The sequence below is a fragment of the Camelina sativa genome, chromosome 7 (genome assembly GCF_030686135.1).
Source record: "Camelina sativa cultivar CO46 ecotype springtype chromosome 7, ASM3068613v1".
Taxonomy (NCBI): Eukaryota; Viridiplantae; Streptophyta; class Magnoliopsida; order Brassicales; family Brassicaceae; genus Camelina; species Camelina sativa.
The window spans coordinates 7,421,309-7,447,042 of record NC_141886.1 but is presented as its reverse complement, the minus strand read 5'-3'; the positions used below and the strand labels follow the sequence as shown (position 1 = coordinate 7,447,042).

General features: G+C 36.4%; 2 protein-coding genes and 1 long non-coding RNA gene across 3 annotated transcripts; 1 reads left to right on the top strand and 2 right to left on the bottom strand.

Annotated features, from left to right (window-relative positions):
- Positions 1-10,173: 10,173 nt before the first annotated feature.
- On the bottom strand, positions 10,174-13,943 carry LOC104700645 (uncharacterized). The gene is made up of 3 exons (XM_010416183.2): positions 13,209-13,943; positions 12,149-12,316; positions 10,174-12,039 (listed from the first exon to the last, which is right to left on the bottom strand). The coding sequence occupies exons 1-3, from the start codon at positions 13,743-13,745 to the stop codon at positions 10,351-10,353; spliced, it is 2,394 nt and encodes a 797-aa protein (XP_010414485.2). The 5' UTR covers positions 13,746-13,943; the 3' UTR covers positions 10,174-10,350.
- A 1,983-nt stretch (positions 13,944-15,926) lies between these two features.
- On the top strand, positions 15,927-17,067 carry LOC147940997 (uncharacterized). Its single transcript, XR_015560751.1, has 2 exons — positions 15,927-16,237; positions 16,322-17,067. It is a non-coding gene; the product is annotated as an uncharacterized LOC147940997 (long non-coding RNA).
- A 6,547-nt stretch (positions 17,068-23,614) lies between these two features.
- On the bottom strand, positions 23,615-24,635 carry LOC147940996 (uncharacterized). The gene is made up of 3 exons (XM_087458340.1): positions 24,433-24,635; positions 24,164-24,255; positions 23,615-24,054 (listed from the first exon to the last, which is right to left on the bottom strand). The coding sequence occupies exons 1-3, from the start codon at positions 24,633-24,635 to the stop codon at positions 23,615-23,617; spliced, it is 735 nt and encodes a 244-aa protein (XP_087314466.1).
- Between the last annotated feature and the right edge of the window lie 1,099 nt (positions 24,636-25,734).

The following is a 25,734-nucleotide window of genomic DNA, read 5'->3' as shown; positions in this document are numbered from 1 at the left end:
AACTAGCCTAATCTATCTCCAAAATCCTAACTCACTACTAAGACAAGCAAATCATGATAATGATGAACATAAACTCAGAAAATGATAAAACTAGTGTGATAAGATATATGAGATGATGAACAACAACTTAATATAAAGAAGCAAACTCAGATTCTCAATACCCTGAAAGTTATGAGACTTACAAAGTATAGAAATATGAGAAAAAACAGTAAATAAAAGATGCAAAACAGTAAATAAATGCTAAAAACCCTTAAGAGATGAGAACTAAGGTTTTTTGGTGGCTATAGAGACTTTTCTGGCTCAAGAGAGAGTTTTTTGCGGCCATGGGGTAAAAAGAGTATATATAGTAAGGGAAGGAAGCCCAGATTTGGCTACAGACTAAATAGCAAGGCGGCTTGATGTACTCGACCAAAAGCGGTCAAGTGGCCATGGTCGAGTGGTCATCCTTCTGCTTTCCACCGATCGATTCCTGAGTATCACACGGTCGAGTCCACGAGTTGCACATGGTCGAGTGCTTCAGGGTCAGACGGTCGAGTGCATGGGCAAGTAAAGGGTCGAGTTCTTCATGTTTTGTTGGTTCTCTCCTTGATTCATCTCCTATCCGCATCATTGACTGCACTCTTCTCATCCCATATGCTATTTCCATGCTTCTTGAGTCCAGTTCACGTGTTTAAACAAGAAACAATGCAAATGCAATGCAAATCCTACTCTAATGCACAAACAGTCCTTAAACTATATGAAAGTGACAAAATAAGCTAATAAAACATGTAAAAGATGTAAATAAACCATGGCTAAACATGGTAAAATATGCACATATCAGAGCATATATGGTGCGGATTTTGTTCAAGAGACTTCAGAGAAGATTCAGGTTCTTAAGTTGAACATGAAGGAGGCTCAGGATCGACAGAGGAGTTATGCTGATAGGAGGAGGAAAGATCTTGAGTTTCAGGTTGGTGATAGAGTGTACCTCAAGATGGACATGTTCCAGGGTCCGAACAGGTCATTGTCAGGGACTAAGTCGAGTCTATGGTACATGGGTCTATTCAGAGTGGTTGAACAGGTGGGATTTGTTGCATATAGACTGGAGTTGCCTGATGTTATGCATGCGTTCCACAAGGTCTTCCATGTGTCGATACTGAGGAAGTGTCTTCACAAGGACATCCAGTTGTTAGCTAAGATTCCTGACGATCTTCAGCCCAACATGACTTTTGAGACGAGGCCAATGAAGGTTCTCTCGAGATGAGGGTCAAAGAATCTCGGTAGACGAAAAATTATTTTGATGAGAGTCATGTGGGGCTGTGATGGTGTTGAGGAGCAGAATTGGGAATCAGAGACGGGGATGAAGGCAATGTTCAATAAGTAGTTTGATAAACATGTCGAGACTTGAGCTTGCCTAACCTCGGTCCAAGTTGTTGTGTCGGTTGTAGTGTGGTGAAGTCCGTGGCTGGAGCGAAATGGAATATTCGAGCCCTTCTCTCTTGATACTTGGTCGCTTAGGGTGAATTGTTGTTGTGTGACTAAGTATCAAGATGAGGTGGTGCTTGGGATAAGTTATTCTGAGAAGGTTATGCTAAAAGTGGAAAGTTTCCAAAAATAGAAGTTTCTAAAAATGGAAAGTTTCCAAAAATAGAAGTTTTTAAAAATGGAAAGTGTCAAGGTTGATCTGGTCAAGAGATACTCGATGATATCAAACTCGTTTGATAGAGGCCGTGTGGGACCAACTCATGTGATACCGATAACCTGATGAACTTTGTGACTAGAGGGTGGGAGTGGTATGTTAATTTCGGATGATGATCCGAGAGCGCAGTTTAGGATGACTGCCCAAGAGCAGGATTTTCAGACTCTCTGGATACCATAACTGTGGTCCACGGCTCGGTAGTGAGCCGGTATGTCTCAAAGGTTGTGACTAAAGAGCGGAGGAGTGGGTGTGAGTGACTTCTTGGATGCCGTAGCTTAAGGCGGTTAGCCTGACAGTGAGCCGACGTGATTCATTTGTTACGACCGTGAATGGGGAAGCACTGAGTTGTGAGCAAATAACGTCTAGAATGTGAGTATATTAACTAGAGGGAGACCTCAAGAGTTCGGTCGAAGGTGTGCGTGTTGTTGCGATAGTTGCATGGAGAATCTTGGCCGATGATGTTTTGTCCGGTCGGAGGATGTGCGGGCCATGGTGACAGTGGCACGGAGGTACTTGGCGGATGGACGGTCTTGCAAGATTCAAGAACGAATCCTTGCTGATGGGGAAGAATTGTAATGTCCGCTAACCGAAAAGATCTAGTTTGTGCATTGATCGACGCCAAGGTGTGCATCGATCAATGCAACTTTTGGATTGTGCGTTGTTTGGTTATATTTTCTCTGGTTTGGCACAGTTTAGGTTATAAAAACCTAGGCCTCAAGTATATAAGCCAAAAACTCTATGCCACCTTCTCTTTTAGACACCTTTTTGTCGTTCTTAAGAGGAAGAAAGAGGAGAAAAATTCGAAAAAGTTCTTAAGAGTTTTCTTTGAGTTTATGGGGTTTTCTAACTCGGTTTTTGGTGTTTTTAGAACGTGGAGAAGGAGATCTGAGCGTGGGTGTCGAGTAGGGGTCGTTGAAAGGCTTGAATCTCGTTGTTCTTGTCAGATCTGCTTGCTTTAGAGGTGACTATGTGACCATGGCTTATCGAAACATTTAAATTTTTGTGTTGTGTGTTTTTGGGTGATTAATTGCTTGTGTGCTTGTTTGTGTTTGGTTGTCGTGGTGATTGTGGTCTGTTGAGGTTGGATTCAGCTCCAAGGAGCCGAGAAGAGACAAGGGAGATCACGTTCGGCGATGCTTCACGCGACTTCATCGATCGATGCAAGGAGTGCATCGGTCGACGCAGCTAGGGATTTGATGGAGACGCGAGGTTGCATCGATCAACGCAACTAGGGATTTGGAGGTTGCATCAGTCAATTGTGTGCTTTGTAAGTGAGATTAGTATTTCAAGGTTGTGTGCTATCTCACAAGAACCATTGGGTTTGGAGGCAGCTGATAGAGCAGATCTTCTGAGTAGAGTTTGGTTGGCTCAGGAGAGTGATGTGAAGATGGTGAATGCCTCTAAGGATGCAGGATCGGAGTATCAGGTCTCTGCTCATGGGACAATCCTTGTGCGTAGTCGGGTTTGTATACCTAAGGATGAGGGTCTAAGGTAGGAGATTCTGGTAAAGGCTCATTCGAGCAAGATCTCTTTTCATCCATGAGCGACTAAGACGTACCGTCACCTTCAACGATACTACCACTGGGTCGGGATGAAGAGGAATGTCGTTAGCTAGGTCGCGAGATGTGATACCAGCCAGTTAGTGAAGGCTGAGCATCAGGTGTTGGGTTGGCTGTTGCAGACTTTACTCATTCTAGAGTGGAAGTGGGATATGATCACGATGGATTTTGTGGTTGATTTGCTTGTTTTGCGGACTATGGATGCTATTTGGGTGATAGTGGATCATCTGACCAAGTCTACACATTTTCTGGCCATTAAGAAATATGTGAGGGAGATAGTGCGGTTGCACGGTGTGCTTGTGAGCATAGTGTCAGACAGGGATTCCAAGTTCCCTTTGGCGTTCGGGAAGGCATTTCAGACGGAGTTGGGCAAGAAAGTGCATACGAGTACAGCTTACCATCCTCAAACAAATGGGCAGTCAGAGAGGACGATTTAGACTCTTGAGGATTTGCTGAGGATGTGTGTGTTGAAACTGGGATGGTCATTGGGCTAATCACCTGAACCTGTTAAAGTTTTTTTTTACAGTATTAGCTATCAGGCGAGTATTGGTATGGCTCCTTATGAGGCTATGTATGAGAGGTCATGTCGCACACCATTATGTTGGACTCAGGTGAAAGGGAGGATCATATGGGATGCGAGTTTTGTTAAGGAGACCACATAGAAGATCCGGGTGCTCAAGCTGAACATGAAGGAGGTTCAGGATCAACAGATGAGTTATGTTAATCAGAGGAGGAAGAACATTGAGTTTGAGGTTAGTGATAGAGTGTACCTCAAGTTGGTCATGTTACAGGGTCCAAACAGGTCTATGTCAGAGACTAAGTTGAGTCTGAGGTACATGGGTCTTTTAAGGATTGTTGAGCGGGTGGGACCGGTTGCATATAGGCTGGAGTTGCCTGAGTTTATGCATGCGTTCCACAAGGTCTTCCATGTATCGATGCTGAGGAAATGTCTTTAAAGGAATGACGAGTTGTTGGCTAAGATTCCTGCATATCTTCAGCCCAACATGACTCTTGAGGCGAGACCGGTGAGGGTTCTCGAGAGGCGGATTAAGGAACTTTGGCGAAAGAAGATTTCTTTGATGGGATTTTAGTGGGAATGTGATAAAGTGTTGGAGGAGACTTGGGAGTCAGAGGCGAGAATGAAGGCAAGGTTCAAGAAGTGGTTCGAGAAGCAGGTTGAGGCTTGAGCTTGTCTTTCCTTGGTTTCCAGTTTTGTTTTGTTGGCTTTGTGCCGTTGTATCTTATTTTTCATTATGTGTTTTTATTTTTTTGTTGGTGGACACTAATGCGTTGTCGGCGCGAGAGCTTTGATGATTGTTGGTCGACACCATGTGGAGGTGTCGGTCGACACTGCTAGGGCTTTCGGAGATGTTGAGTGGGTGTCGGTCGACACCTGTTGGGTGTCGGTAGACACCAGGCGGCCAGTGTTGGTCGACACCCTGCTCAGCAAGTGGCTTATGTTTGATTGCTTTGTGTATTGCTTGGTTTGTTTGTTGTTTGTTGATTGTGACATGAGGAGATCTTATTGCTTGTGTGTAGCTCAATAGATGGGAAGATTGCCTCACTAAATATTTTCATAAATACTTATGCATTTCTTTTGTGTTGCGGTGATGGTAAAGGCACAGTGTGATCGTGGAATCAAGGCGATGAAAAAGAAGATGTTTTAGAGGCTCGGTTGTTTTGTTATATGCTCATGTTAGGTTGCTAGAATGGAACATTGTTGTCTAGAACGGATGTTTAGTTTAATGGTTCTATGACATTATGTTATTGTTGAATCTTTGGTTGTTATTTTATTAGTTATTAGATTATTGGAATTGATTTATGTTATCCGCTATTTTTGATTGAGGCTAGATTGCTAGTGAGTACGAGGTCACTATATATTAGGGTATTAAAAAAAACAGATCGGGTTGTTTTATATTACACCTCGTTAGGTCAATCCTCTTTGTCTCGTTTAATTTTTAATCTCTCTCTACCATCGATTATCCGATTATGTCTGTCTAATTTAATTATAATCTATCTAATTCGGTTATTTTTGGTTTAATTTTATATACACTGATTATTTTTTAAGCCAAATATAAATCAAATATTTTTTGGTATTTAAACATTTAAAATTTGACTTTGTGATGTTTTTATTATAAATCAAATTTATAAAGTAAATCACCAAAATTAATTAATTAAACATCATAACTAACACATGCTCAAATCAATCTAACCATAATCTTGTATCATTTGCTTTAAATTATATACGTCAAGTCACCGTCAGGAGAATAAAACAATCTTATTCCTGAATATACATCAATATATCTTTCGGGATGCATTAGTGTATACATCAAACAAGTGAAATCTTACTTTTCTATACCCTCGGTCAAGAAAGGTATACATATCATCGACAATATAGATTTATTGAGTTTATCCCCAAACTAAGGTTTCATTTTTACATCTTATTATGTAAAGCTTGGTTCCGAACTTAGTAACTCACCAGATTGTGACATGTATTACTTTTAACGATTATATATCAAAATTAAAAATTTACCAGATCGTGACATGTGTCAATTTTAACGATTAAATATACAAATTAGTAACTCATCAGATCGTTACACGTGTCAATTTTAACGATCATATATCACATATCAAAGTTAGTAACCCATCAGATAGTGACACGTGTAAATTTTAGCGATAAAAAATTACAATTTTCAAGCTTCATAAAACGATGCATAAGAAATTGTAATATTATTATATTAAAAAACTTTGTTAATCCTAAAAGGAAAAAGATTGTAAATACATCCAGCAAAGAGATGATGACATATTTTTCACCAAATAAAATAATTTTGACTAGCTTTGTTTTTCTTAGTCAAATTTTCTTTTTTTGTTTTTTATTAACCTTTTGTTTGACACATTATTGTTCTTGAACAAGTCTCGAAGGCAATTTGTTTGTTGTCTAACCGAAGCAACTATATAAAAATATTCCTACATATTACCACGTGTTTTCGTCATTGTTTCTTTGAATATTATTTAGTTTCTCAATTTCATAATGCATACTACGCAATCTTTGACTTCGAAGTGTTAACAAAGTTTCTTATGCATAATAACTAAGGTTTTTGCGATTAACAAAGGTCTCATGATGTTATTATTATTTCTATTAATTTGCAGGATAGGTAGCATAAAAAAAAATGAATATACAAATGCAAGATAACAAAAGAGATTATATAATACAAGATCAGCTAAACTGAAAGCATTTTTATCGTCAAACGAGAGTACGTCTTACAAGAAAATGGGAAGCAAGAAATTTTAAAAAAAAAAAAACAAAGAGCTCATTGGATAAATTAGCTAATAAAATAGAAAACGGATTAAGGAAAATATACAGAAAATTATTAATTCTATAAAATGTATATACTCACTTCTATATAAACATAGATCGTCTCATATTATTCATCTAGCAAAATAATTTATTCAAAATATTGCTTTCAACTTTGTTCTATTGGTCAAACTTTTTTAATGGGAAGACAAATTTTCCTTATTTTAAAAAACCAAAATATACTCCTACTTTCTACCTTTTCAGTTTGGAATATGTAAGATTAATATGTTGACCCAAAAAAAGTGGAAGATCAAAATATGCATCTTCTTTTTCTAATACTGTATTTTAAAATTTATAGTAGTTTTAGATTGTTTTATTTAATTTATATTTTCATCTTTGAATTATTTGAGATTCATATATTACCGAGCTTATAATTTTCTGTTATGTCATTAATTATGTCAAATTATTTTTTTTCTAATTTCTCAACCTTGATTGGTTGGTGATAGACCTTTTTATTATGCAAACATAATTGTTATCATTTGTTTAATCTCAAAAGGAGATAAAGAGTAGAAGGTCATCAACTTAATGGTTGGATAAAATAGGCTAATCAAACACAAGCTTACAACAAACATAGATAGATGGAAAAACATAAATCGTTGTTGATAGATCCATAAAAGCTTAAAGACAGAGGCTACATCATGATATGTCAAAGAAACATCCATGAATACGTTGGGAAATTTAACATTAGCAAATATCAAAAGATTTTGTGACGTTGGAAAAAGTTCTTTATTTTGATTGGTTGTTGGAGCAAGCCACTTTGAGATAGCTAAAAGACGTGAACATGTTCTCTCCACATAGGAGGAGGTAGAACCGAGATTCTCTCTATAGTGGAGGAGGTTAGACGCAAGGTTATCTCCCCAAGGGTGGAATGTGGGAGAGGTTGGACACAAGGTTATCTCCCCAAGGGAGGAAGGCGAAGCGAAGGTTCCCTCCATGGTGGAGGAGGTTGGACGCAAGGTTCTCTGCATAAGGAAGGAAGGCAGAACCGATGTTTTCTCTATAGTTAGTCATACACTATTGTGATGTAATTTATTTTTTATTCAAAATATTTTGTAAGTAAACAATTTTAGTGATTAAAGAAACTTTGCAAAACTGAAAGAAAAGAGACATATTATAGTTGGTTTAATTTGTTCATATAGACATTTTCTAGGCGGTGGTAAACAATATATTTGTAACATACAATATACCTAGGTGTAAAAATACACTTTTAATGATAACAAACATAAAATATTTGTATATAGATATAAATCATTGTATTATAGCAAAAACTTTTTTTATAAATAATGTACAATAAATTTTAATATATTTTTATTAAATTTTTTTTTATTTACAAAATTTTAAACCCGCACATCAGACGGATCCTTATCTAGATCCTTATCTAGAGTCTTTATATTTGTTAAAAATATATTTCAGTTTTAATTACTTTTTAGAATTGGGATATCAAAATTGTAGTCTATCAAATCTCTATATATTAAATTTCATAATATCCATATCTTTTTTGTCCAAAAGGCAAAATTATATTTTGTATCGGTATCACTACTAGATCACGATTTATTTAATTGTTATAAATAAAGATTGAAGAGTTAGTTGGTCACATGTTTCTCATCCATATTTTATTTTGTCTTTAAATATAAAGACACCGACAAAAAGATATTTGAAACAGCATAAACTAAAAATTGCGAAACATAGCATCATCTCTCGTTGTAAATTAGGTTTTCAATACAAAAATAAATAATATCTAATATTTTACATTTTAACCATGAGGTGGTGGGCTAGTAGTTCTAGCTTTGATGGAAAAATAGCCTTATTGGTCTAGGTCAGGGATCGATTCTCCCAAAAAAAAAACAGCATAAACTAAAAATTGCGAAACAGAGCATCATCTATTGTTGTAAATTAGGTTTTCAATACAAAAATAAATAATATTTATACTCTATATCGTTTATCTAAATTCATCAAAAATAACTCGATTATAAACTCTAACTATATATACATTTTTAGAGACATTTAGCAAATAAATCCTTTAGTTGCAATATATTTACAAGCATGTCATTAGCATTAATTATTAATTTGTTTTTATTTAATTAATTAATATTAAGTTTTAATTTTTGGAAACAAGATTTCCTATCCTAATAAAATTTCCAAAACAATCAAAACCACTCCCTTTAACATTAAGTATTAAGTTTATAATTAATTTAATTAATATTAAGTTTCCAATTTTACAAAACAATATTTTCTCCATACAGACATTTCCTAAACAATCGGCTTAATTAATAAACGACAATGTTTTTGAAATCGGACCGGAAGGTGAATCAGAAGTCTTTCGGGTTGTTGGGTCAATTAGTCTGACTGATTGAACCAGGGGTCAATTAGTTTATTGGTTTGTTTATATTTCATGAATATAACATCTACTTTTCTATAAATATATGAACAAAACATACATAGTTAAGTATTAGCGGTCGATATAACATTTCTACTTTTAGTACACATAGGAATTCTATACTACTAACAACATACTTTCTAATTTCTATACTAACTCATATATCTATATTTGTAAGGTTGTAAATTTTTAAAAATACAAATTAAACATTAGTTATATATATAGTTAGTCTATAAAACAAATTATTATTTTTTATTAAAAAATAGTCCCGCGGTGTATCGCGGGTGAATATCTTGTTCTATATAATGTTTAGAAGTTTTTGATTTAGACTAGTATTGTGCTTACGATTTAAACTTTTTTTAGGTTATTTGATTTTGTTTTCACTATATTTTGATGTGGGCTTTTGTTTCAAAACTATAAATCAAACAGCACGGTACACATGATTAATGCTATACGACGGTTTAATTATTTTATTTTCAACAAAAGTATGTGTATCATCCCAATTTTTATCAGTAAAATTAAATAACTAAACCCCAAATTTTTTAATTTTCTAAATTTGTTTTATTTTGAAATATTATTGTCTCTAAGAATAATTATTATTTCAGATATAAGTTTTGTAATCCCTTAAACACAGGAAATATTAGAACATATAATATTAAGAGGTAGCATTAATGTTAAAATCTTTAAAATGTAAGATGTAGTAGTTTTTAAGAAAACAACTTGAAACTTATTAGTATTAACATTATGCAAACATATAAACATACATAGACAAAACAATATGACACAATTTGCTTTAGTTTACGCATCAATTTGCTTTAATCCCTTACAATCACAAATGTTTAAAATAAAAAATTCAGCGTTGTGGTTAACGTATCTAATAATTTTAATGTAATAGGATATTGGATCACATAATTTTAAATGTTTTTTTTATGAAACATAATATCATATACATATAAAATTATGTGATCCAATAACCATTTTTGAAAAGTATACTTTTCAAAAATTCATGTGTGATATTCTGAATGTATTTTTCTTTTATAAACTTCTTTTATTGTGTATAGCAGTAGAATTCTACACATTGTTATGGTCTCGAATCCCAGCAGCCACACTTTCTTTTTAAAACTAATATTTCGTCATTTAAAAAAAAAGGGCCTTATTGGACCCTCTCAAATAGGCCCAAGATTACAGGAAAAAACCTTCGTACTTTTTGTAACCACTTTTAAGTCTTTTTACTTCACACAATTGGTATTGTTATTGTTGGTGGTATTGGTATAAGTATAACCGGTTAACCACATAGCCTTATTACAGAAAAGGTAAACACAAAAACAAACATTTCCTTCTTTCACACGTCATTATTGTTTATCAATGAGAAGATACATCATCATTTATACAAAGAACGTATTTTGCAAGAGATCTCATGCAAGTTAACATGGCTTGAAGGGTTCTCTGATTGCACAACCTCTTTAACCATCTCTTCAATCTCTCTTGTCTCTTTCCCAATCTTCTCCACACAAAACCCTAATGCGCTCAAACTCAACACGACCTCACTCTTGTCCACTTTGACCTCTTCTCCGTCGTCTCCTTCTTCCACACGGAATATTCCATCCGCCACGCTTCTGCAATGCTGGAGATATGTCTCTAAAATCTTCTCCGGCTCGCTCACGACGGTTGAGAAGCTAGGGTTTGGTGTCTTCCCCAGCTCAATGTCCCATGAGGTGTTGTCGCTCTTGGCCAGTGCCTTTTCGAGGGCGTCGAGTGATTTAAGCAGTGTGATTTCTTCGTATGATTTGGCTAAAAGACCTATGCTCCCTGTTAGACTCTTGAGATCTTTGTCTACGTTGCTTAAAATCTCCTTGCACTGTGGTGATTTTGTCTTTCCTTGTTCTCCAAGAAAGCCTATAGCGTAACCGCTGAATTGCAAAAGATCAGCCATCTTAGATAATGACTTGAACAGCTTTTCGTAGCAAGAAAAGTTGAAAGGCGAAAACCAGAAACTTGGCTCTGCATGGGCTTCTGCCGTGAACTTCTTGAGCTCATTTAAGTGACTTCTCAACTTCTTTTGACTCTCCATTATCTCTGCTTTACTCGCTTTAGCTCCAAACAAGCTTGCACACTCGTACAAAGCGTGGAAGCTTCTAGAGAGCTCAAGTTTAGCTATGTTAGCGGCTCTCGTGGGCTGAAAGATAAGCTCCACCATGATGGCACAAGACAAACCAATAAACGTCTCGATGATTCTCTCGATCGCGAACTCGCTTGGTGGGCCAAAATTCTTCCTTCCGAGAATCAAAACGGCTCCTATAGCTGCCGATATACCACCGGCCTGTCCGTACATCCGGCTCCTGCTCAAGAAGCTAGAGAAGAGAAACCATGGAAGCAGCGAAAGAAACCTAACTGACAAAAACTTCTGAAACACAAAACAACCCATCACTCCATACACCGTTCCTATCACTGTCCCTTGTGCCTTCACATTCGCCACTTTAAACGTCGCCTCTCTAGCCGCTGCGAAGCTGACCGCTACAGGTAAACCAGCCCAATATCCGTTTGGCTTACTAAACATCGAACCTAGCAAAATGGCAAAACCTAACGAAAGCGAGAGCTTTAACGCGGGCATGACCTTCTTGCTGTCCCAATCGTTTATCCAAGACCTCGTTTTGGATTTTTCTAAGACCTTGACTTTGTTCTCCTCCGGTTTAGCCATTGTGATGGTTTCAAGGAGCCTGAGGCAGAACAAGAAAAAGTAAAAGGGCAAATCTTGAGACGTTCCCGGGATTTCCTGAAGTGTTTGGAGGCACTCTTCATCGGATTTTTTGGGATCGGATTCTGGTGTTACCGACGGTTGCGGACTATTGTTTGCTCGTTTGATTGAGAGAATTACACGTTCTTGTATATTCTTGAGACCGTCTTTTACTTCACCCTCAAGTAAGCTCGTAGGAATAGGAGATTTGCTTGCTACTACCATTTCCATTCCTCTAAGAGCAATCTCCATGCTTTGTAGTTTCTCTCCTTTGTTATCATTCACGTTTTGCCACCTCCATATCTTAAATGGAAGCCTCTCCCATGTCATGCTTGGCTATATACACAAAAACATTCCCATATTAGAAATATTGTATACATACATTTATACTATTTTTGTAAGCATAAATAGCTAGTATGTTATTATGAGAAATATAGTTAATTACTTGGTAACGTTTGATTGTTTGATAAAGCTTGGAGGAAGAACGAGCCAGCACTCGAGCCTGTGAGACTGACGCCGTTGCTGACATGGCATCCTCGGTGCAAAAAGCCTTCATGTACAACTTCACTCTCGTCGTTATGTTCTGACCAAGCTCTTTGCTGCTTTGTTTCACCTAAAAATTTAAAAATTAATTATTAATTTTCTATTTTATTTTTCTTAATATTATCAGATCAGAGAGAATCCCATGCCATTGCCAATAGGTTTGATTTAGTAGTACTATGCACGAAGAAGCATATATAATTTTAGGGATTATATAAATTAATCAAAAAAGGGAATCGTATTTGTCTGTGATGCGACACAGCTTGTACGCAATATTGGGAAGAATTAAGACAAAATTTTCAGCGGTGGTTGGTGACATAAGGAAGATTAGTATAGTATATAATGGGTGTGATTGGTAACCAAAAATAAAACGGTACAAATGTACAGCTTTTAATTTTTTTACCAATCACAAAAACTTTACTAAACACTTTATTAAAAATTTTACTCTCAGTTTTTTTGTACCGCTTTCATGTACAACTCTTTCTTACAGTTTTACACTATTTCGTAAAAGCTTACAGCTTCAGCTTACAATTTCAACTTACAGTTTTGGATACTTTACCAATCAGACCCAATAATGTAGGACGGAATAAAGTTAGCAACACACTTTAACACCCACGTCAACATGTTTTGTGACTGTACTAGCAAGTCCACCAATATTTTATGACATGCTATAATATCTATAAATTTTCTCGTTACTTCATTTGTTCATCAATCTAATTCGAACACGTATACGTCGAGAAAATCATTAAAAATTTCAACCAAACTTATAATTCCTCTTTTAATGGAAATAACCCCCAAAAATTATGTAACATTTTTCTAAATCGTGAAATATACACATTAGCTACTTTTTTTTCACATGCAAATACAAACACGTAGAGAGTTACATGTGTGCACACATATACGTAAACAAGTTGGGATATTTATATGTATATATTTGACTATTAAGAGAGAGAGAGATATAGTACCTCACAAGTAGCCAAGCGAGGAAGTGGGACGAGAAGTGCAAGAACGCAAGCTACAACACCAAGCGCGGTGCTAGCCGCCACTCGAAGAGGGTGCATGACCGGATCAGTCTCAGCTCCTTTTATATAACCAATAACATAAATGAGAACGATCTGGCCTAACGCGATTCTCTTAGCCACCAAGTGGGTAGAACTGTTAGGTAGCACCACCACGAACGCTGCTAGAGCCGCGGCGAGAGCAGTGGTTTCGGCCGTGAGACGAGCTGGTCCTATAAGCTTTAACGTGACTATCGCAGGTCCCACGCTCTGACACGTGGCGTAAAGAGCTAACCAGCAGCCACGTAGCGTGTCTCCGAGTGTAGCGTCGGTGATGATGAGGATAACTGTAACGTAAGAGAAGGCCGGGAATGCCACGTGGCGGTTGATCCATTCGGGGCCGTAAAGTGTAGCTGCGCCAACGAATGTACAGGCTAGAGCTGTTCGGAAAGCTGAGGCTAGGCAGGTGCGCCACATGGCTCGGCCTCTCTCAGTCATTTGCATTATATATAGAGAGAGAGAGATTGAGAGAGGGAGAGAGAGCCAAAGGCAAATCTAAAGAAGATAAAGCTTAAGCTTGGGAGCTAGTTCGTTGTTGTGTTGTGCAAGAATCTAATGATTTTGAAGTGAAATAATAGAGAAATTAGAAGAATATGGAATAATTTGAGAGAAGTGTGTGACGATGAAGGGACTTATAAAGATGCGTTGATTTGATGAGTGGGTCAGTGATATAAGGGAGGACGTGGAAGTACACCAAGTGGGTTCCACGTGCGGAAATAAATGGATTATTATGTAATGAAAATCAAATTTTATCTTTTAATCAAATGAGTTATTTTTTTTTAATTGATACGGCATAGTGGCTATATAGTAATGATCATATTTGGTGCCTGTTAATGTGTAATAAATTTGGCCTCGACCGATGTATACGGGTGGAACATACTGAAAAGGAGCGATGGTTTTTTTAAGTATTTGACACAAAACAGTCTTTTTTTTTTTACGGAGAGCGTAAATCCTTAGATCTATGAAGGGGACTAATTTCTCTAGGAAGATGGTATCCCACGGGTAGAGTCCCTCTAAATATGCAACTGGACCGTAAGCAATGGGCTCATACCCATATGACAAAAAAAATAAAGCTGAGTAATTTTCCGTTTAGGGAGAATTGATCTCTAGCCTAGACCAATAGAACGACTCTTACACCAAAGAAAGAACCACTAGCCCACCACCTCATGGTTAACACAGAGCGGTCTTAAATCACGTTTTCGAACAAAAAGTTAAGAAATAATATAGTTTTCGTATCTAATGAGGAATTCGAGTTTCATTATTGGAGCTCATATAAAATTTGATTTAAGTGTGCTTTGATCAACTAGTTTAATTGGACAAGCCCAGTCTTTGGCTTATTATTAGTGTTTTCAATAACTAATGAATTCAGCTGTGTTATTTTGACGATTTGAATAATAATGTGATAGAATAATAAATACATTTTTGAAAGAAAATTATTAATTATACGTTTGCAAAATTGTATAAGAAAATAATTTATGGAGAAAATGCAACAAAACATCCAAACTATCAAAAAGTGAGAAAATCTATTAAATAAACTTTAAACGTCCAAATCGTCTTAAAGTAAATTGTCTCATTAAGTCGATCAGTATTCTCTGAAGTTATTTTTATAAACATTTTCTTTAGTTTGGAGTTTAAACTATTAATTTTGGATTCTTTTTTAATTTAATATTTGATTAACAAAAAGAAAGATTTCAAACGTAAATAGTGTTATTTTTTTTTTTTTTTTTAAACATATCAAGACGCATTCACTTTTATTCTAATTTACTAACTCTCAAATTTCTCTAATTGTTTTAGCTTCTAATGTTCCAAATTTCTCTAATTTACAAACTCTAAAATTAGAGAAATCTCTTTTCAATCAATCTAAGTCTTATATCGGTTGAATAAATGCTCTATCATTATTATGTTTAGTTCTCATGTCATTATCCTTAAACAATAACGATTAGAATTTGTAATTTCTTCTGCAAAATAAAGTTAAAAGCTTTTGTTGTCAAATTCTTTTAAATGATTTTTTTTTGGAAATTTTTTTTTTTTAAAGTTGATTTTGATTTTTTGTACCTAGAATTATTATTTTACAATTTCTCTAATTACGTATTTATGACATAGTTACATGTTCACTAAAACAAAATTAAATAACAAGCCAACAAAATGGATCATGTCAGGTTTTTTATTTTATTTTTCAGTATTTATCTTTTGTGTATCTTTTAACTACTTTTTCTTGACCGCTTCACAGTTTATATTTTGTAACATGCTAATTTCACAAACGACAATTCTATATATATATTAAATTATATTTTAAATACAAACAAAAATAGACCGCTAGAAGCATCTTAAATATAATGTGAATTTTTCTTTATCTCAAGTAAGAATTAAACATATTTTTCTCTAGCTACTCTCATACCTACAACATAAATTAGTTTGGACCAGTGAGCTTTTATTATTTACTTAAAACAAAAGAAGATAGGAAATCAGTTCAATATGTTTCTTCATGGAAATCCAGCTGATTATGATTTTATTTACATTATTCATTTTCTGCAAAGAAAAATAGTGAAGGATAAATTTGGAATTATACAATTTTGAGTATTTATACAGTTCGATCAGGGTATTGGTTTCTAACCCACAACCCTCATGACTTCTAAGATCATCCCATCTTCTTTCATGGTTCCATCGACTTAAAAAAAAAAATTTTAACTCCCAATAATTCAAAAAAAAAAAAGACATACAACCTATACAGTTCAGGTATTTATACAAGTCGATCGGGGTATTGGTTTCTAACCTACAACTCTCATGACTTTCAAGATCATCCCACTCTCTCCCATGATTCCGTCGACTTAAAAAACAAAATTTGAAAACTCTCGATAATACCAAAAATGAAACATTTCTACATACGTTACCTATATCGTGCTTAAGTTTTTTTTGCGGTCGTTGAAGCTCGAAAGGTATGAATCTTGATCCAATTTATTCTCGTTTCCGTATTGAGAAGGAAACCATTAACCAAGCTTTATTCATCTGCCCTTTTGTAGTTATCCCTTAAAGACTATCAAATAACCTACTTCTCTGAACTTTCAACCAAGACATCGAAGTTAACATCACACAAAATACTGGATTTCTATCACACCCAAAATGTTTCAATGGCGCAGAAACTTCTCCCGTTTTTGTTCATGTGGAGAATACGGAAAGTACAAATAATTTTGTTTTCAATAAAGTTCGTGAAAATTTCTCGAATCTAGTTTTGAAAGCACATGTAGAAGTTACATAATAGATTTAAGTCTTTTAAGATACGATTTCTATGCACGCAAGATCTACAATGACACATTTATCTTCTTGGTTGCCATCGGCAACACTTTTTATGAATTATAATTTTGTTGCCAGATTTAATCTCCAAAGTCAACAAGCTAGAGGAGGATGAATAATCAATGATTATCAAGGGATATCTAAGGCTTGGGGTTCTTCAAATTTGAAACACACTTTCTCTTCTTTGACTGCAGAAACTAAGATTCTTTTAACAGCGACGATGCAACAAGTCTAGATTTGTGGTTATCCTCTGGTCAATAAAGTTCTAATCAATGCGATAAAGGGGTCTCATCAAAGCTCGAAATAGAAACATGATGTTAGACATACATTGGTGAAAAGAAAAGTTCACATGTTCATCATAATTTGGCTAAAGTAAGTCGAATTTAGTCTTGAAGATTTCTATTCCATAATTTTACTAAAAATATTATATAATAAAAATTTACAACAAATAATGTAACAAATATACATTTTCATTTTGTAAATTCAATGGTTGGTTTTAAATTACTTTTTAGATATATGCTTTTTATATAAATAAATAGAATTTTGATTATTTTCATCCTTTCATTTCTTTATTAAAAAGAAAAATAGTTGGCAATGGCTTGTATATATTGCAAATGATGTAATCTTATAAATTTTATTAAACAATAAAAAGTAAAAAGTATATTTATGAAATGACCCGATCCATTTTTATTTTAACCATAATTCATTAATTAATAATTTTATACTTATTAACTAACTTCCCCAAATTAAACATGCCATCAATCACCTCATAAACAATAATAAACCAATAACCAAATAACCCCAATCTAATTAATTAACCAGCAAGTAACTGCTAGTAGTTTTTACACCAGGGTAACAATTCTCTTATGCAGTTGCAGTACAAAAAATTATCAATCCAAATGGTTGTTTTGCGATAAGATGCAATCAAAACAATGCAAGTCAAGCCAAGTAATATTAGAGGGGTCAACTATCAACCTATAAATACGAAAACAAAAACAAAGAACTACACGACCAAGGTACATGATGCAAGCAATCGTGTACCGGATCGGGTAAGTGATCGGGCACAAAGTTAACAAGAACAGAAATCTAGAACAGGTCGAAGTCCTACACGATGGAAGTGATCGAGTACCAAATCGGGCATGAGATCGAGTTATTGGTAAACAGTAAACAATCAGGATACGAAAGCTCCTCAGGATGGGGTAATTGGTTCATAAGTATCCTTAATCAACTTATAATATTTACAAGCCTCAAGCAAACTATTCCCTAGAAAATGAACATCAAAGCTTTAACTAATCCAATCTATTGGCAGAAGCTACTCTGACTTAATTACTCCGTTACCAAACTTTCATTAGAGAAACATAATCGATCAGGCAATAGAAATCAGTTCATTCATGTCAATAAACTCTTTACACATCTGATCTCTTAGGCTAAGTGAGCAAATCTTTGGCATTAGTTAATTCAGGCATTTAATCAAGCACCTCTCAGTGTGGAAATGCCTAAGATCTAATCCCAACCTCTCAGTTAAAAATTAGCATTAAGAACACTAATCCAGAAGGAAAATTTCATAAAACAAACAATCTACAACCTCCTAATCGATTAAGAACACATACTAGCCTATCTCATCCTTAGAAACTTTGATTTAGTACTCAGATTTCATGGTAAATGACATAAACTCATAAATGAACAAGAATTGCATAGCAGAAATGCTGGAAATAAAAGTAATCGATATATCGAAAAAGAAGCAAAATGTAATACAAAATCAAAAGTAGAAGATTTTGCATTAACAGAAAAATAAGAAATCCTAAAAAAGCTCAAGAAATGTAAAAATTGGCTAACAGTATGTGTGGTGGCTCTCGCTACTCGTCCTGAAAATGAGTTAAGAGAGGGTTTATATATGAAAAGCACTTGACCTAGCTGCACCATCTATCATCTGAGGTGTCTACACGATGCTAGGGTCGAGTTCCCCTTCGGGTGGAGCATCAGATGGGTTTTCTTGTTCTTGGCTTCTCTAGTTCGGGTTGAAGCCACAAAATGTGCTTCTGCATAATCACACCTTCGGATTAAGGCTCAGATTATTCCTCTTTTGCATATTTTCCTCCTTTTCTTCTCTTTGGTAATAGCTGGAACTTGTCCATCCTTATTTTTGCTCTTTTTAAGCTCCAAAGTACCTGTTTACATCCAAAATGCAACAATGCAGCAATACAACACCCTAAACAACCTAAATACAAATATCTAAGGTAAGGGGCCTAAAACACTAAGGACAAACTCTAAACAATGCAATACATGACTAAAAAGATGCCTAAGAAAGTGTAAAACAAAAAGAGATATCAGTAAAAGTTCTTTCCAACAACAATTTCAGAACAAGTAACCAAACATAAACAATAATAATAAATCACAACAACCAATGAATTCCTAGATTATCCTCATCCTCATTGTGAGAATTCCATAGTCACACATTGCTTTTACTTGCACCAAAACAGAAAAGAGAGACGTGAATATTATTATAAATACTTAGTGAGGCGATCCTCTCATCTACTAAGCTATATTCGAAAGTGCTAATATACAATAGTCAATCTACAAACAACCAAACTAGCAAACCATGCAATAATGAAACACTAACCATGCCTGTTGGTACTTGCTATCAATTGACAGTTGCACTTAACAATATTAAATCATCACTGGTGTTGATCAGCACCTCTCTCTGATATCAATCGGTACCCATCGTGCTACCATCATGAAAACACCTGATGATAACCGACACCCACATGGTCTCGGTCGACACTGAATCTCTAGCGTCACCTTCCGTCGATCTCTCCTCGATAATCTCCATCTCCAGCCGACTCTTCCATAACCAGAACCACAACAACAGCTATGCAAGGCCATAAACACCATATAAATCACACATAAAACAAAGGCAATCAACCAATCTTGACAGAAACATATAATATAACGCTTAGATAAGTCATGACTCCGCACTTACATTGAAAAAAAGAAGATTGATGCACGAACTAATGGCACAACACTACAACAATCCAACCATGTCACTGCAAGCCTGAGATCTCCTTTTCCACAAACAGGTTTCCCAGAAACGACAAAAAAAAACTTGTTGTAATTTAGAGAATCGAAATATGTAATTCTCTTGTTCTTATTATTGAATAAACTCGAGGTTACACATGTATATATAGTAAAGTACATAACCGACTAACACAAAACCTATTGGCCGATGGGCCTTATTGTCTTGGACGGACACGGGCCATGAACACGCCGTGTATGGGCCTGGTTATGGAGTCCATCCGAGAAGTGGTTTATAACACTCCCCTTGGATGACATAACCATGTCGATGCTAAGGGATCGATGCAATACGCTAGGGGGTTGCTGCCTCATTAAAACCTTACCAGGAAAACCCAGCGGGACAAAACCACGGTGAAGGAAAAAGAGTACAGCATGCATTGCTCCCTCTGTTCCAAGCATCACTCTAAGTCCTTAAGCCTCCGCATTCAAATCTGGTGCGTGAGCTTCTTGAACGTTGTTGTCGGTAATGCCTTAGTGAAGAGATCGGCTGAGTTGTCGCATGATTGCACTTGCACCACTCGAACTTCTCTGGCCTTTTATAGTTCGTGTGTGAAGAAGAACTTCGGTAGGATGTGCTTCGTCCAATCTCCCTTGATGTAACCTTCCTTGAGCTGTGCGATGCAGGCCGTATTGTCTTCATAGATCACGGTTGCTTCCCTTTTGTCGTCCATGCCACTATCAGTCCGAATATGTTGAGTCATGGACCTCAACCAAATACACTCACGGCTGGCTTCATGAATTGCTAGGATCTCCGCATGATTTGATGATGTGGCCACAAGAGTTTGCTTCATAGAACGCCACGAGATCGCCGTACCATCATGTGTAAACACATAGCCGATTTGAGACCTAGAGTTATGCGGATCCGATAAGTAACCTGCATCAGCAAAACCAACTAAACCTTCTTTGTTATGGTTAGTATAATATAAACCCAAATCTGTTGTCCCTTGTAGGTAACGAAGTAAATGCTTAATTCCATTCCAGTGCCTTTGGGTCGGACAAGAACTAAATCTTGCTAGGAGATTCACAGCAAAACATATGTCCGGTCTAGTGTGGCTAGCCAAGAACATTAACGCTCCTATAGCACTGAGGTATGACACTTCAGGTCCGAGCACTTCTTTATCGGCCTTCTTTGGACCAAATGGATCTTTATCCAAGTCTAAGCTTCTAACAACCATTGGGCTGGTCAATGGGTGAGCTTGGTCCATTTCAAACCTCTTGAGTTACTTTTTCTGTGTATGCCTTTTGATGCACAAGGATTCCATTACCAATGTACTCAAGCTGTAATCCCAAACAGAATTTTGTCTTGCCTAGGTCTTTCATTTCAAATTCTTTCTTTAGATATTCGACTGTTTGGGCGATTTCCCCAGAGGTCCCAAGGATGTTTAAATCATCCACATAAACTGCTATAATTACAAACCCTTTGTTTGCAAACTTCTTTATAAATATACATGGATTGATTGGGTCATTCTTATAGCCTTCTTTAGCTAAATATTCACTTAACCGGTTATACCATATTCGACCATTCTGTTTCAGTCCATAAAGGGATTTGTTCAGCCTAATGCAGTACTGTTCTCGAGAACCACTCTTATCTTTGAGCTCAAAACCCTCTGGTAATCTCATATATATTTCATTATCCAGTGGACCATATAAGTATGCGGTTACAACATCCATTAACTGCAAATCCAGTTTTTCTCTTATAGCCAGACTTATTAAGTACCTAAATGTTGTTGCATCCATCACTATTCCTAGTCTTTGAGAGAATCCTTGTGCTACAAGCCGTGCTTTATATCTCACGATTTCATTTTTCTCATTTCTCTTCCTTACAAAGACCCACTTATGTCCAACTGGCTTTATTTCAGGTGTTGTCCTTAAGATCGGACCAAACACACTTCTCTTCTTTAAAGAGTTTAACTCCACGTTAATGGCTTCTTTCCACTTTAGCCAATCTTTACTTTGAGTGCACTCTAATATAGACTTGGGTTCATGATCCTCATTTATCTCAAGTGCTACCTTGTATGCAAATATTTCGTCGATGTCGACATCTTTACGGTTCCATTAAATTTCAGACATGATATAATTTATTGAGATCTCATTATTATCAATACATTCAGGACCTTGAGGTTCAGCGTCCCAAACCTCATTTGGTACCTTAGGCTTTGCCGCGGCTATGTCTGTATTTTCTGTAATTCCCTTAACCTCGGTCTGTTTTGCACCTTTAGACTTCCGAGGGTTCTTATCTTTGGAACCTAATGGGCTACCTCGTTTCAAACGTGGCTTAGACTCTATAGCAACTTGATTATTGTGTTCCTTCTGAACATTAATACGTACTGGTGCATTACAAGCTGGTATGTACGATTTTGTTACTCTCTTTGGGTCAGCAAAGGAATCTGGCAATTGTATAGCTAGCTTTTGTAAATGTATAATTTTCTGGACCTCTGCATCACAGGCTAGAGTCTGAGGATCTTGCCAATTCAAGGATGTTTGATTCCATGTTAATTCTTTAACCAGCTTGCTAGTCTCTCCACCCAACATAGGGAATTTGGATTCTGTAAATTGACAGTCCGCGTATCTGGCCCTAAATAAATCTCCTGTGGTTGGCTCAAGATACTTTATAATGGTGGGAGACTCATATCCAACATATATTCCCATAAACGGCACAACCAAATGTTTTGAGATGGGATATGTCTGGCTCATGACCCGTTAATAATTGGGATGGTGAATATTTGTGTTCACTAGATGGCCTGATGCGTATAAGTTCTGCTGCATGTAAAACTGCGTGTCCACAAGCCGACACAGGAAGCTTCGATCTCATTAGCAATGGTCGAGAAATTAATTGTATTCGTTTAATGAAGGATTCAGCTAATCCATTTTTTGTATGGACATGTGCCATAGGATGTTCCACACTCACCCCCATGGACATACAGTAATCATTAAACGCTTGGGATGTAAATTCACCAGCATTGTCTAGACGTATAGTCTTAAGTGGAAAATCTGGAAAATGTGCTCTTAGTCTTATAATTTGAGCTAACTTCCTAGCAAATGCTAGGTTCCTTGTGGATAACAAGCAAACGTGTGACCATCTGGTTGATGCATCGATCATAACCATAAAATATCTAAACGTCCCACAAGGTGGGTGTATTGGTCCACATATATCACCTTGTATCCTTTCCAGAAAGTTTAAAGTCTCTTTATTTACTTTGGCTGGTGATGGCCGTATAATAAGTTTCCCTTGTGCACAGGCTACACACGTGAGATTTTTAGGGATAACTTTTTTCTCTTTAAGGGTGTGCCCATTTGAACTATTAATCAGTTTGCACATCATGTTCGTACCCGGATGGCCAAGCCGGTCATGCCATAGAGTGAACTGTTCATTGAACATTTTTTGCTTTGCCAAGTTAGCTTCTATCATGTTAATCTTAGCATGGTATAAACCAGTGTTATTGCAGGTATAGTCTCTAGGACCTTCTTATGTCCATTTACAATTTCATTAATGTATAGAAATTCTTTGCTACCTTCACCCTTTGTTTCAATATGATAACCATTCAACCGAATGTCTTTAAAACTCAATAAGCTTCTCTTAGAGCTGGGTGAGTACAAGGCATCACTTAGTTCAATATGTGTGCCATTAGGTAATAATATATGAGCTTGGCCGTAGCCTTCTATTAAGCTTGCTATACCCGCAATTGTACTAAAATTGACACTTTTCATTGTTAGGTTTATGAAATATCTTTTATCCTTTAATATTGTGTGGCTCGATCCACTGTCCACCACTAGTACACTCATATCCTCGGCCATTTCTATAATGACAATAATTTTGTTTAAAATTTTAATAAAACAAGCAAATAAATATTGAAATAAAATCATTGAATTTAAACTAAAATAATTATCCAATACATAAACCGAAATAAAGCATAAAATCTTAGAATTTAAACCAAGGCCATAACATAAAATTAGTTATCTTCTTTAAAACAATCGGAAGTCTCATAGGCTAGTGAGTCATCATTCTCATGGTCGAATTCATCTTCACCATCGAGATCCACATAGTTGGCTTTTGGGTTCTTCTTCAAGACTTCTTGGTATGCATCAATAAGATGCTTAGGTGTTCTGCAATTCTTGGCCCAATGGTTAGACATACCACATCGGTGACAAACCGATTTAGCCTTGTTTAGTGGTTTAAAGGACCCACGACCCCTACCACCACGGCCACGGCCTCCACGACCATAACCATCAAAGCGGCTAGCTTGGTACTGTCCACGACCACCACGGCCACGACCACCACGGCCACGACCATAGTGTCTTTTTCTGTGGACATAGTTGGTTTCCTTGGGTTCTTTAGGCTCATTAGGATTTTGCTTTGCCACATCTACCTTGTGTGCTTCTGGTAATGGGGCTGTACCGGGAGGTCTCATAGCACTATTCATCAACAACAGCTCATTGTTCTGCTCAGCTAGTAGCAAACATGAGATTAGGGCCCCATAGGTTTTAAAACCTTTTTTCACGGTACTGTTGCTGAAGTAGTATGTTGTGAGTTATAAAAGTAGACAATGTCTTCTCTAGCAACTCTTTCTCTGTCACCTCAGTACCACACAACCTAAGGAGTGAGACAATCCTAAAAAGCTCTGAGTTAAACTCATCCACGGATTTGTAGTCATGGATCCTTAGGTTTTTTCAATCGAATTGAGCCTTTGGTAGGAGCACCGTTTTTTGGTGTCCGTATATGAGTTTAAGCTCTGTCCAAAGGTCAAGAGGATTCTCTATGGTGAGGTACTGATTCTTGAGACTCTCAGCAAGGTGATGGCGCATATGCATAATGGCCTTGTAATTTTGCTTATCGGATGGTTCAAAACCTTCCTCAATGCACTCAAATAAGTCCTTTGACTTCAGCATGATCTTAGTGTCCAATGCCCATTGCAGATAGTTGTCTCCAGAAGCATTCAAGGCAGCATAGTCTAGGTTGTTAAGCCTTGCCATTTGCATAAAACAGAAATAGGCAACCGATCATTAGCATGCGGTGTTTGAGACCGAACCATGCAATCAATTAATAGGTCATACGGTATTTAAGACCGAACTATGCCAACAAATTAAACTCAGGTCATGCGGTATTTAAGACCGAACCATGCATTGCCTTATAAATTTTTTTTTTCGGTTTTTGGTATGCATGGAAAACAAACAAAACTAGATAGGAACTAGCATGCAATAATTTCCTTTTTACTTAGATAGAATTTCCTTTTCTTAATATAATTTATAAATTTTCGTTTTATTAACTTTTCCTTTTCTAATTAGGATTTAGACAAATTTTAGGGAACTAGAATTTCTCTAGATTCCGATTTTAATTTAGGATTTTAGGGTTTTTATGCAGCCGAAATTTACAGGAAAATTCTATGTCAAATTCGATTAATAATACCTTATCCAAATTCGATTCAATTTCAAGGATGCATGTAGTTTCATATTTTAAATATCCTAGAACAATCAGATTAATATTTCACTTATGGAACTCGATTTTAACAGTTTAGTTCTAGGGTTCTTATGCAGCAAACAATCAAGCAACAATACACAATCAAACAACCGGATTTTAAGCTTGACAAAGTTTGGTGCAATTTCACAAACAATCTAACAATCCTAAACGACCGGTTTTAGAGTTTTATAGGATTAAGAGATCTTAAACATTGTTAGTTGTGTACTTGCATGTTTAGGGTTCAATAATCTTTAAGGTCAGGTTCGATTATATGGTCCCATAAGATTTCGATTTTACCTTAACACCAAAGGGGTCTGACCGGTTTTGATCTGGGAGCTAAAGACCTCAGATTTTCTTTGACCATGAACCACGAACCTCGAACAGAAACGCAAACTGCTTTCCCACGAACAGATCTCGAACCGCTCACGTACTACACTCACCCCGGAACCACGAACCATGAACCAACCTCGAACTGGTTTCGGATGGAATTTGATCACGAGCACAGGTTTGCTCGTGAACAGGAATTAGTTTCGAACAGAGAGGAGAAAGACGGTGGTTTAGGGTTTTGGTGGAAGAAGAGGGATGGACGGCGGCGGTTAGGGTTTTAGGGTTTTA